General features: G+C 51.3%; 1 protein-coding gene across 12 annotated transcripts in view; it reads left to right on the top strand.

The window, feature by feature from the left end:
- The window catches only part of LOC118719493 (nebulin related anchoring protein), a 63,552-nt gene extending 51,207 nt beyond the window's left edge, over window positions 1-12,345 (top strand). For 8 of the 12 annotated variants that reach the window (XM_045582118.1, XM_045582113.1, XM_045582111.1 and 5 more), the window contains 6 exons: window positions 2,074-2,178; window positions 3,389-3,487; window positions 5,382-5,486; window positions 8,703-8,810; window positions 10,190-10,501; window positions 11,405-12,345. In XM_045582118.1, coding sequence (XP_045438074.1) covers window positions 2,074-2,178; window positions 3,389-3,487; window positions 5,382-5,486; window positions 8,703-8,810; window positions 10,190-10,501; window positions 11,405-11,686 — 1,011 coding nt within the window. In that variant the 3' untranslated portion in view covers window positions 11,687-12,345. The remainder of the gene's footprint in view (window positions 1-2,073; window positions 2,179-3,388; window positions 3,488-5,381; window positions 5,487-8,702; window positions 8,811-10,189; window positions 10,502-11,404) is intronic. The other 4 variants (XM_045582116.1, XM_036439082.2, XM_036439090.2 and 1 more) reach the window with 1 other exon arrangement.
- Window positions 12,346-12,448: the final 103 nt, after the last annotated feature.

The following is a 12,448-nucleotide window of genomic DNA, read 5'->3' as shown; positions in this document are numbered from 1 at the left end:
CATGCTCCTGTTAGAAATCAGGGACCCAGCCTGGCCAGTGTGGGTCAGTGGTTGAGCGTTGACCTATAAACCAGGAGGTCAGGGTTTGATTCTGGTTCAGGGCACATGTCTGAGTTGTAGTCTCCATCCCCAGAAGGGGGCATGCAGGAGGCAGCTGATCAATGATTCTCTCTTATCTCTTTCTCCTCCTCTCCCTTCTTCTCTGAAATCAATAAAAATATAAATAAAAAAGAAACCAGGGACCCAAATACTTCGCTTGCGCATGTACAACACAGGGTGTGAATCTGCAGGTGGCTTCCGGCCTTACTGTGCGCGAGGAAAAACAGTGAGGCTGCCACCGGGGGATGCCAGATTCAGCCAGGCCGCCTGAGAAGGCCTCTTATGATCTTAGAACCCTTCTTCCAAACCATCTCTGGGTAGCCGTGTCTTTTTTACCCACCCCCTTTTTTTTTTTATTGTGAAGTCTGAGGCAGGCCTGTTGTTTTTAGGGTCTGTGTGAATAGTCAAAGCTGGGCCGGGAGCTGAAATATTAATAGACCGTCCATTTTAGAAGTGAGTCGGAGGCGCAGTCAGATCTTCGGGGAGCCCGCATCTTGCTTTCTGACTTACCTGCGATTGTAGTGCGCAGCGCCACAAAAGGCGAGTTGAAAGAGCGCTCCCCACTTCATCTCGCCTCTGAAAAGGAGCAAGGCCCGGCTGTGAAGAGGCCCTGTAGGATTATTCTCTCCAACTTAGAAATTTGTCCAATTTTCTCTGTTCTTTATCAGAGTGGAAGGCACAAGCAAGCGTGGCCGGTGTAGACTGAAAGATCGCGCTCTAAAAAGCAATCAGGTTGACACAGGGTTTTGAAACCTGCTCCTGGACCCGAGTGATGTCTCCCGCATCAGTCGGGAAGCAGAGTGGAATTGGCACGGGGGCATTCACCAGCAGACAGTACATCAGAGGCGGCCCCTCTTTGAGGCCAGCTGTGAGGGCCGCTGTGAACCCTGAAATGAAAGGGAGCTAACAAGGCTGAGAGGCCGGTCTCCGGAGCGATGTGTTGCGTGGCAGCGGAGCCGATAGCTAAATTAGAGGAAGGCTATCAACTTTGTTTAGATCCAAATTTTAGGTTTCCTCCGAGGGTCTTTTTCCATCTTTAAAAACGCCTTCCAGCCATAAAGAGAAGAAGAGAAGCATGAGTGCGGCTGTCTCACCGTCCGTGATGGTGGGCAGATCAAGTGATAGTAATAAGACTTAAGGGTTTAGGAGATCCCTAACCAGACCCATTGTCTTAAAGCACCACGTAGTTTCTCCCAGGAGCGATGCTGTCGTTTTAATCTTCTAAGCCCTTAAAAAAAAAAATGGAAAAGGCTTAGTCCATTTTTTGCAATATAAGCACATCATGACTAATGGTGGGAGGATGGGGTAAACTGAGGCACAGAAATATTAAAGTGGCTTGCACACAACTCTAAAGCTATAGTTAGCCAGTTGTATCTAGGTTTGGTCCGGTTTTTAGAGTTCTGCTCTCATGGTCCCCTCCACTCCCCCCACTAAAACAAGGGGATAGAACACCTACTAGCAAATAGAGTAGCTTTTGCCCTTGAATATTCTCCAGTGTTTTTGTTTTTGTTTTTATTTTGAGCACAGAGTGGTTGCTATGACCTCCAGTTTCTCAGAGAGAGAAACTGAGTCATCTATTGGTCAAGTGACTTGGTCAAAGTCATATCAGGTTGAGCACTTTTATCAGCAGGAGAGTGGAAAATGTTTCCGTTGGTCAGTCACGTGGCTGCCAGAATGAAGCAAAATCCTGGGGCTGGTGCTCGGGCTGGAGCACGTCTCAGCTCTTCCCTTACGAGGTCATCCCCACAGGTCTCCATCCTCTGCTTCCAATCTTGCTATCACCCCGATGGGTTCTGGTTGTGTCTTACGCACGATCCACTGTTTAATCCCCAGCAGAGTGCACTCACTCAGACACCTTTGCTTAACATCATGCAGAATGCACTCCGCACAGAGGTGTCACGATGCTGTGATGGAGCGTTATGACCAATGCGCCCATGGGCTCAGACCTCCCCTGATGAAATGTTCTCTCCGCAGTTTCGCTACAAGGCAGACCTGATGGGCATGAAGGGCACAGGATGGCTGGCGCTGAGCTCCCCGCAAATAGAGAGCGCAAAGAAGGCTGGAGAACTCATCAGTGAGGTACCACCCACCTGCCACTACTGTGACTGCAGCCTAGCCCCAATCTCCTTCTGTAGAGGGAACCTACTTGGGGAAGGGGGGATCCCAAGAGAGCCCCATGACCACTGAACTGCCAGTATTCTTTCTGGGCCATTTGCAGCCAAATCCCCAAATGGAACAAGCTTTCTCTCCAAGTGAATTCTTTGCCTAGGAGTTAAAGACACGTTCACATTGGGCGGTGAAAGATGGAAGATGCTTGGAAGGGTCTCAGTAGATACTTTATGAACAATAGGATCTAAACTGGCCTGTTGTTTTCATGGGGTGGGGCACAGAATTTGCCACTCACCTTCTCAGTTTACTCAGGGTGTCTAGGGTGTCTCTGACTGCAGGTGTTCAAGGGTGCACAGGGATAGTTCCATTAACTGAACTCTCACCATTTAAAAAAATATAGTTTCAATTGATTTTTTTTAGAGAGAGAGAGGAAGGGAGAGGGATAGAGAGATAGAAACATTGATCGGCTGCCTCCTGCACTCCCCCTACTGGGGATGGAGCCTGAAACCCGGGCATGTGTCCTGACTAGGAATCAAACTGGTGACCCCTTGGTTCTTGGGTCAGTGCTCAACCACTGAGCCACACCGGCCTGGCTGAACTCCCACCATTTATTTTAATGGCAAGGGATTCTTGCCCTGAGATCCCCTCCAGGGTGCCACTGCCTTCTCCAGCTTTTTAATAACAGAACGTGCTTGGATAGCGTCCCCGCAGGGCCACATTGATGCCAAATCCCGCCCTGTGTTTGCAGCCGTCTTTTTCCCCCCAGGAGTGTGAATACCTATAAAATGCTCCATATCACAGAGGCAGCCCGGGTCTCTTCTGTGTCCTTGATGCATGCCCACCAAGGAAAGAGACTTGTTTTCCACTAATGTAGGGGTGTCGAACTCAATCAGAGAAGGGGCCAAAATCTAAAATCCAGCCTAAATCGCGGGCCGAATGGTTTACTGAACAGTCATAAACTGTCATTGTGATGGAAACGCAGCGGAGTGCAGTGATGACAGCGCGGTGTGGGCCACATTGCAAGGCCTGGCGGGACGGATTTGGCCCGCGGGCCTTGTGTTTGACACATGTGCACTAATGTCATCGGCATAGTTGGGACTGATGAGGTGGGATGAAGCTGCATCCAGAAAAATGCCTGACATCCAACTGTTACATGGGTATCTTTGCCTTCATTTTACAGACCAAGTACCGGAAAAAACCAGATAGTCTCAAGTTCACCTCAGTGGTCGACTCCCCGGACATGGTTCATGCCAAGAACAGCTACCTGCACTGCAATGAGGTGGGTGTTTTCTCGTCACTCCTCCCAGGCTCACAGCACTGGGTTGTGAGCTCAGTGGTCAGTGCTGATCAGCACCGGCTCCCAGTAGGATGGATGTTTGTGAAAACTTTCTGCTTGCCACCCGGATGATCTCGGGCCAGTAACTTCATCACTTCCATCCTCGGTCCCTTTATTAGAAAAGAAGGCAATGACAGCACCCATTTCATAAGAGGAAGTGAGTTAAATGAGGATTAAAGAAATAAAAAGCACATGCTTTTAGCATCTGGAACATACTAAGTCCTCAATATATGTCCCTTATTGTCATTTGATTCATAACTGCAACAGTAATAATACTAAGAATTATTTTTTTTAATATATTTTATTGATATTTTACAGAGAGGAAGGGAGAGAGATAGAGAGTTAGAAACATCGATGAGAGAGAAACATCGACCAGCTGCCCCCTTGCACACCCCCTACCGGGGATGTGCCCACAACCAAGGTACATGCCCTTGACCGGAATCGAACCCGGGACCTTTCAGTCCACAGACCGATGCTCTACCACTGAGCCAAGCTGGTTCAGCAATACTAAGAATTATTAATGTTCCCTTACCAAATACTAAATCACATACATTCTTTTTTTTTTTTAATTGATTTTCAGAGAGAGGAAGGAAGAGAGAGAGAAGCATCGATGTGAGAGAGAAACATTGATAGGCTGCTTCTTGTATGTGCCCCAATCTGGGATTGAAGCCACAACCTTCTTGTTATATGGGATGATTCTCCAACCAGTTGATCCACCCAGCCAGCGAGGGTGATTAGATACACCTTAATTATTGATAGATGGTAACGGAATTATCAGCCTCACACAACCCAGGTAGAAAAGGAAAGAATAGCTATATTGAAAGCTTCTTTCTGAATGAGTTCATCCCATTTTCTATCTCCTATATTTATTTCAAAGAATGGGAAGCTAAGTGTTATTTCTCTGAAAATGTCAGAGGTTTCAGCTCTGTACCCACAGTGACTAACCTGTGCCAGCCTCACTCGGAATCTGAATGCTCCCCCGCTCACGTTGGCAAAGCCTGCACTGAATGTGGGAAAGGATCGGCGTATTAAGTATTAAATTCTCTCGAAACACAGATGGGACTCCAGTGCTTCTTAAAATTGTTTGCAAGTCCTAACGTGCTGCTCTAAACATGGCAGCTAAGGTAAAGAGTGAGCTTTAAAACTGTGTCTTTCTGGGACCCCGATAACTATGAAAACTTTACTTTTCTGAACACACGTTAAAGTATCTGAGGATGAAAAGACTAGTCCTGTGTCAGCTCGAGGCATCTTATTATTAGTAAAAAGCTTGAACATGGCCTAAACCGGTTTGGCTCAGTGGATAGAGCGTCGGTCTGCAGACTGAAAGGTCCCAGGTTCGATTCCAGTCAAGGGCATGTATTGTACATTGGTTGTGGGCGCGTCCCCAGTGGGGGGTGTGCAGGAGGCAGCTGGTCGATGTTTCTTTCTCATCGATGTTTCTAACTATTTATCCCTTTCCTTTCCTCTCTGTGAAAAATCATTAGAATATATTAAAAAAAAAAAAAAAAAAGCTTTAACACTGTTCAGCTGCAAAAATTCTCCGAAGTATCCATCCCCTTTACACTGCTTGTAAAGCACAGGGGCCCACAGGATGCTGGCAGAGTGGCCCATGTGGAGCAAATTTCAAGGAATATTTTAAACAGCCACCCCACCAGGCCCTGACCACGTGGGCCCTCCCTCCCTGGGTGGCTTCTGAGGGATGCTGTCCTGCAGGCCGGGCTGTGTCCCTGCGATGGGCACTCGAGCGGGCGGGACAGGAGCAGAGAGCAGCCTGCTCCTCACCTGTGCGTTCAGCAGGTGGCGTTCTACACTGACCGTGAACCTGTCTTCCCTGCAGCGCCTGTACAGGTCCGGGGATGCGGAATCCCTGCACAGATTCACCCTGATCCCCGACCACCCCGACTTCATCAGAGCCCGCCTCAACGCGCTGCACCTGAGCGATGTGAGTGAGCCAGCCACTCATGGGGGCCGGGGGAGCGGGTGGCCTGTTTCTGTCAAATTATCCAAAGTGGCTTTTATTTGTTAGAAACAGAAGGCCTAGAGAGGAAGACTTAGGAGAAAAGGAACACTGCACTGAGAGTGGGACTTTAAGTGACTTTCCCCGCTGGGCCTCAGTTTCCTCCGCTGTGAAATGGGGATGGAGCTGCGCTAATGATGCCTGTGGTTCCTCCCAGCTCTCACCCGCTGGTTCTGGACATGCCTGCGAAGTCCTCAGTGTGAGCAGGTGTCCATTCCTGACGGGGCCCATTCAGGCATGGACACCTGCTCTCTCTGTTTCCTGGACACCCCTCCGTAGCCATGCAGAGGGCGGCTCTTTCTCAGCCTGCCGTTTGGAAAGCTGCTGCCATTGTGGCCCATCAGGCCCCAATGCAATTTGCTCCTTTGTGCGTGGGGCTGCGGCCTCCGCACTTCGGTTTCCTTTGGATGCGTGCCCTTTGCGTGCATAACCAAGATGCTGTTTCCTAAACCCAGGCTTGTTGTTGGCGGGGGGCTGGAGGCCCCCGGTGGTAATAGAATAGGCGGCCGCTCGGCCAGCGATGCTGTGATCCTGGGATAACAGGGAGCGAGGCGGCAGAATCAAAAGACACCGTCAGATCAGAATAACACGGGCTGAGTGTGTCGGCCTGGGGCTGCGCCGGGCCTCCCGGCGCCGGCCATTCTCCCCTTTCTGGCCTGGCCATTGTGTCCTGGGGCTCCGTGCAGAAGAACAGCTGCTCCCGGTCGCCCCGGAGGTGGCCGCCTCGCAGGGGTTGGCGAGAGGCGCCTTCTAGTTAGCGTGTACCGGAGTTTGTTGCATTTGTAAAGCCCTGTGGGATCCCACACGGTGAATGCGGTGGCGCTTTGTAAATAGGAGTCATTATGGCCATCTGAGGCTTTGGAGGGATGCACGCGGGATAATTTTAGAAGCGCAGCTCTGGTGGGCTGACCTCCATCTGGGGAAGCGGGACCTCCCCCTCGGCGGAGCTGGAACAAAACATCCGCCTCATTAACGCTTCGAGGATGGGAGGAGGCCGGGCCTCCATGCGAGGGACTGCTGGAGCCTACACAGCCCCGGAGATGGGGATCGGCCTGCCGGTCCATGAGGGGCCCAGCTGAAGGAGGACAGCCACCCCCGGCTGGTGGCGGATGCCTCTTTCTTCTCACGGAGGATGCCTGTCTGTAGAGTCCCCGGAGCTGAAATTAGCCACCGGGGCATGGGGATGTGGAGAACTCACGGGCCTCTGTTGAAAGAGCACTCCTTCGGGGCGTGTGGAACACACACAATTGGATCAAGTGCCGTGTGCGGAGGATGTGGAGGGAAAGTGACCTTCCTGGGCAAAGAAAGCCGTCGAGATGTGTCAGGCAGCCGAAATAACTAAGAATCAAATGGCTGTAATGTGTGAGGACGAGGACAAAACTGTGCCCACTGCGATAAAGAAGAGGAATGCCCAGGGTTCCAAATCAAAGGGGCTGCGGAATCTAAAGACTCCCAGTGGCAAGGCAAAAACCTCAACAGAATCAAAAACGCGGGGAGGAAGTGGTGACCATCAGGCAAAAAGCATCCAGGGAGCAGTGACCGGGAGGAAGGGGGCCGGGGCCTCGAGGAGAGCCCTGATCTGGGTCAGACGCTCTCGTTGACCCTCCGTTACAGAGACCCAGAAGCTGGGGTGCACTGGACACCAGACTCGGGTGATGTTGGGGTTGAGTGCTGTCATTACCTAGCCCAGGTCTGGTGTGGTCCAGGCTCTTGAACTAGAAAGACCCTGACTTGTTCCTTCTCCGGGAAATGATCAGGGTTGGACTCAATTTGCTGGGATATTGGTGACTCCTTCTCTATGGCTCCCCATCCTGCCTGCTAAACTCAACGGTGCCCCAGTAAATCCAATCATGTGGGCCCTGTTTGAGGTCCACCAATTAGGTGATGACCCCAGGGATGATCGGTGCTGTATTTCAAGACCCTTGAACACAGCAGGCTTCTGGCTCGTGGTTTGTGGTGGTAGATGTTGGGGCTGGAGGCTAAGATGCAGGAGAAGGTGGGCAGCAGGACACAGGAATGACAAGACTCATCAGGCTTGGCCCAGGACGTCTCAATCCCCTCTGGTTCCATGCCCAGTTGCAGAGTGGGTGAGGTTTTTATATTTTTGTCTGCCACTGCTCCTTTGCTCAGCCAATCCCCCTACCTCCCTCCAGTCCCCTACAGAACAGAGCCCTGGCCTTGAGCTCTGTTTCCAAGAGACAAAAGTGAGGTTCTTAGGAGCGCCCTGACCTGCTGTGGCTCACAGAACGAGCGAGCCACCGGCCCGCTCTGAGGCTGTCACTTTGTCAAATGCTGGTGATGAGCCTCTCCCGCTGTCTCCCTTCCCTGTGGCCGAATAAAGGACAGATCCTCCACGGGCACCTCCAGGTGACTCCTCTCACGGAGCTGTTGCCTTATAGATCTGCTGCATGAAGGCACGGGCGATTGTGATGCCTCTGTTCGTGATGCGGGTCTACCCGGGGCCCCAGGGCCTGTGATTCCAGGCTCCTGGGGGGAGAGGGGGGGGAAGAGGACAACTTGAAAAGGAGGAAAATGAAAGAGGAAGATGTGAAATCCATAGGTCAGGGACTCGGTCAGGCTCTCGACAATCAATTTAATTCAGGTGAAGCTCTTCCCTCGCTCAGTGCAGCCACTAAGGGAGCATATGGGAGGCAGCATTATGGGGTGACTTGACATCAGAAGTAGCCGAGGGCCCCTGGGAAGTCAGTGGAGCTAATGAACACGGGAACCAGGACCCGAGGAGCAGCATCTCCTGCTATTGGAGGAAACAGAGCTCTTGAGCTTTGAGTTTCGGCATCTAGAAGCTGCAAGCCTGGTCCCTGAATGTGAATGCAAACATGGGAGGGGAGGGGGGGTCTCTGTTACCAACGGATTGTGGCCAGTGGGCCAGACCCACAGACCCCAAGACCCGCAAGAGCAGCACCTGGCGCTCAGGTTGCGCTAAGAGCTGGAGCCCTCGGTGGCCAGTCCCAGTGATCCCAGAGCAGAGGAGGTCCCAGATGGACTTGGGGCCATGGGCTCTGCCATTCTGGGCACCATCCAGGCGAGGGTTTGTGCTTAGAAACTGCCCTGCTGAGAACCAACCACATGGCAGACAGGAAGTACCTCCTGCTCACTCCTTTCCTTGTTCTCCTTGTCTAGAAAGTCTACAGAAACTCTTGGGAGCAGACTCGGGCTGGTGGCTACGACTTCAGGCTGGACGCCATCCCGTTCCAGACTGCCCGGGCATCCAGGGAGATCGCCAGTGACGTAAGGCCTTGTGTTCTCGCTCGCCCTCTGTGACCCATAGGTCTTACTCTGGTTTCCCCAGTCCTGTTGACAGGCAAACCACCAGGAACCCAAACTGAACAAGTATTTCACATGAGAGGGAGAAATAGGCTTTACTTTTGAGAAGTCCATTAACACGTGATTGATTTGTTGAGCTGCAGTGAGGGACTTCTTTCAGCTGAAGTGCAGTGTGATGGGGTTGGAAGAGATTGGTTTTCGCCCTTCATTGACTTGAGTTAAATTCTTGGCTCAGTCATTTAGGAATTGGCTCAAAGGTCTTGGGCAAGTTGCTTACATTCTCTGAACTCAAATTTCTACATTCATGAAATAGGGATCTAACGCTTATCTACTAGGATGGATGTAGGAATGAAAACAGAATGGTTTAGAGTGTCATGGTCATAGCGTGTGTCTAACCATGGCAGCTGTTATGGTGGAAGATATGCATCATCTATGGACGGCTTGGCACTGGTCCACAATGAGATACATACAGAAACCAAGAGCAAGCATTTAGAAAGATGTTTAACAATTAGACACATGACATCCAGGCATGTGACCTGTGGACTCATTTTGTTGAACAGCGGGGAGGCCAGTTGGGGTGTTTTTAAATGCACGTGGTAGCACTATGCACTAATTGCATGCAGTAGGACCACATATTTGATGAATTGCATATTGAAAAAGCAAATTGAAATGAATGTGGTCCTTTATATAGAGAGTTTGAGGAGCACTGGCCTGGGTCCCTGAAAAATGGAAAGAATCAGAGGAAGAGTGGCTGCTGAGAGAATGGGCACATTTCTCTTTCGTTGGATTATGAATTACAGCAGCAATAATTCTCATAGCCACCACTCAGTGTTAGACATGAAGCTAACCCTCTGTGTCATGGAATCTTCTCCATCTCCCATAGGGTGGAAGTTCATTCTCCCATTTTGTTGTTGTTGTTGTTGTTAAATATTTTTATTGAATTCAGAGAGGAAAGGAGAGGGAGAGAGAGGTAGAAACATCAATGATGAGAGAGTCATTGATTGGCAGCTTCTGGCATGTCCCCTACTAGGGATTGAGCCCACAAGCCCTGCATGTGCTCTCTGCTGGACTCAAACCTGGGACCCCTCAGTCTGCAGGCCATGCCCTATCCACTGAGTCAAACCAGCTAGGGCCATTCTCCCATTTTTATCAGATGGGGAAACTGAGGCTCAGAAAGACTTAGTAACTGGCCCAAGGCCACACAGCTAAAAGATAGCAGAGGGCCATACAGATGGTAAGTCTACTTGAATCCAAAGCTGTGCCCTTGACCCGCCGTAGAATTCCTGCTGAGAATCCGTGGGGAGAGGTGGGTACCAATGACCCATCTCTGCTCTGACTTGCAGTTTCGGTACAAAGAGGCCTTCCTGCGGGACCGGGGCCTGCAGATCGGGTACCGCAGCATCAACGATGACCCAAGGATGAGGCATTTCCTCAGTGTCGGCAAGCTCCAGAGTGACAATGAGTACAAGAAGGACTTTGCTAAGAATCGGTCCCGGTTCCACAGCCGCCCAGACCAGCCCGGCTTCCTCCAGGCCAAGAGGAGCCAGCAGCTGGCCAGCGACGTGTGCTACAGGCAGCCCTTGCCCCAGCCCACCTGCGACCCGGAGCAGCTGGGCCTGAAGCACGCCCGGAGGGCCCACCAGCTGCAGAGTGATGTGAGCTGCCCCACCCTCCTGGCCGAGGCCCTTCCAAGAGGTGGCCCTAACCTCACATTCAGGCTGAGATAGAACCCGGGATGCCTGATACATTAGTTCCCGAAGAAATAAGAAGAGTAACTGCTCCTTATCCAGTCCTTACTGTGGGCTGGGCTGCGGTGCCAAATTATTTCCAGGCGTTGTATCCGGTAACTCCATTATTGCCCCATTTTATAGAGGAGGGACCTGAGGATTCGAGAAGTTAAGTAACTTATTCAAGATCCCGTGGCAAACAAGTGGCAGACCTGGGGCATGAGCCACTTTGGCTTGACGGGAGAGCCCACGCTCTTGATTGCAATGCCAAACTGTTTCCAGGGGATCTCAGTAGTTACCCAACCCGGCCCTTGCCCTTTTCTCTCTGGGAGGAAACTGAAGCCCAGAGAAGGAAAGTGACTTGTCTAAGGCCACAGAGAAAGTGACTTGTCTAAGGTCGGAGTTTGAACTTGAACCACGTCTTCCCACCCACCATCCCCATTGTGCTCCCATCACTTGAAACAGGTGGGGAACACCTGGCCCACAGGCCATATAAAGGCCCGGGAAATCATTTGGTCTGGCCCTGCCAAGGCTTTAGGGGTGAGTGATTAAATGTTTGACCAAATAGAGCCGGCTCATCTTTAAGTTGATAACTTTGTATGGCCCACAAATGATGTTATAAATATCCACATGGCTCCGAGAAAGAAGCAAGGGACAGCAACAAGCTGGCCAGGCTCACAGCACGATGGGTCAGAGAGCTCCTGCTTTAGATAAGTTTGCTCTCCTTGCTTTACTGACAACACATTTTCCATCTCATGCTCACCTTTAAGCCTTTCCACCCTGGGCCCAAACCTGCTGACACATTTCTCTTACTTCCCCTTTTCCCCCAAGGTCAAGTACAAATCAGACTTGAACCTGACCAGAGGTATTGGCTGGACCCCTCCCGGCTCCTACAAAGTGGAGATGGCTCGGCGGGCTGCAGAACTGGCCAATGCAAGGGGCATAGCTCTCCAGGGGGCTTACGTAAGTAGCAAGGCGCAAACCCGCCCGGCTTGCGAGGCCACGGGGAAAGGCAAGCTCACCTTTCCTTGTTCAGACTTTGCTATAAAGAGTGTGAGATGCAGCTCTAGCAAGGGGCCTAATTCCATGGGTCTGAGGTGGCCAGGCGGATGACACCTAGGTTGAACCTCCTGCAGGGTTTTCTCTGAAGTCGCAGCCATTAGTTCTGCGGAGACGAACCTGCTGGGACTGCATCAGTGCTGGGCCCCTGCGGCCCAGGCTAGGCTGCCTGCTTGCTCAATGAATGCTTATTACATTCCCACAAAGGGTCAGGGACTTGCTGGCTACAACAGTCTGGGTTTTGAACTTCCTTTGTTCAGAAGAAAGACAGCGCATCTAAATGAGAGATTGGCTTTTCTTCTTCCTCATTCTTGCCTTGAGGATCTTTCTCTGGACGGAGGGTGGTGGAGGTGAAAAGAAAGAGAGGGTGGATGTGTTCAATGCTCCTGGGGCATCTTAGACAGCTCCTCCTAAGGAGCCGGCTGGAAGCTTCTTTTGGACTCAGGGAGGGGTGTTTCATTTCTGCAGTGGGGGCCAGAGCCTGTGGAGCCCGGAGATCATCAGAGGGGGGATGTGAACCCAGATGCCATGGAGATTCTGCACGTCAACAGGAGGAAGGTGCTGCCATTGTGAGCAAGTGGGTCCACCCAGGACTCTCCGGAGAGATGCTGGAGAGGAAGCTTGCACGCCAGCGACAGGCCTAGGCGGCTTCAGCTTGGACGAATAGCACACCAGCCATGCCCTGGCTTTATTAAAGTCACAAGTCTGTGAAAGCAGATGGAGAATGTGTATTTTGTAATCCTCTAGCTGCTACCTAGAGTGGAAGGCTCGTTCTGTTGGGCACCTTGAGTGTCTCGGATGAGGCATAAGGATGCC

Source organism: Pipistrellus kuhlii, unplaced genomic scaffold (assembly GCF_014108245.1).
Source record: "Pipistrellus kuhlii isolate mPipKuh1 unplaced genomic scaffold, mPipKuh1.p scaffold_m20_p_15, whole genome shotgun sequence".
Lineage (NCBI taxonomy): Eukaryota > Metazoa > Chordata > Mammalia > Chiroptera > Vespertilionidae > Pipistrellus > Pipistrellus kuhlii.
This window is presented reverse-complemented; position numbering and strand designations above follow the sequence as displayed.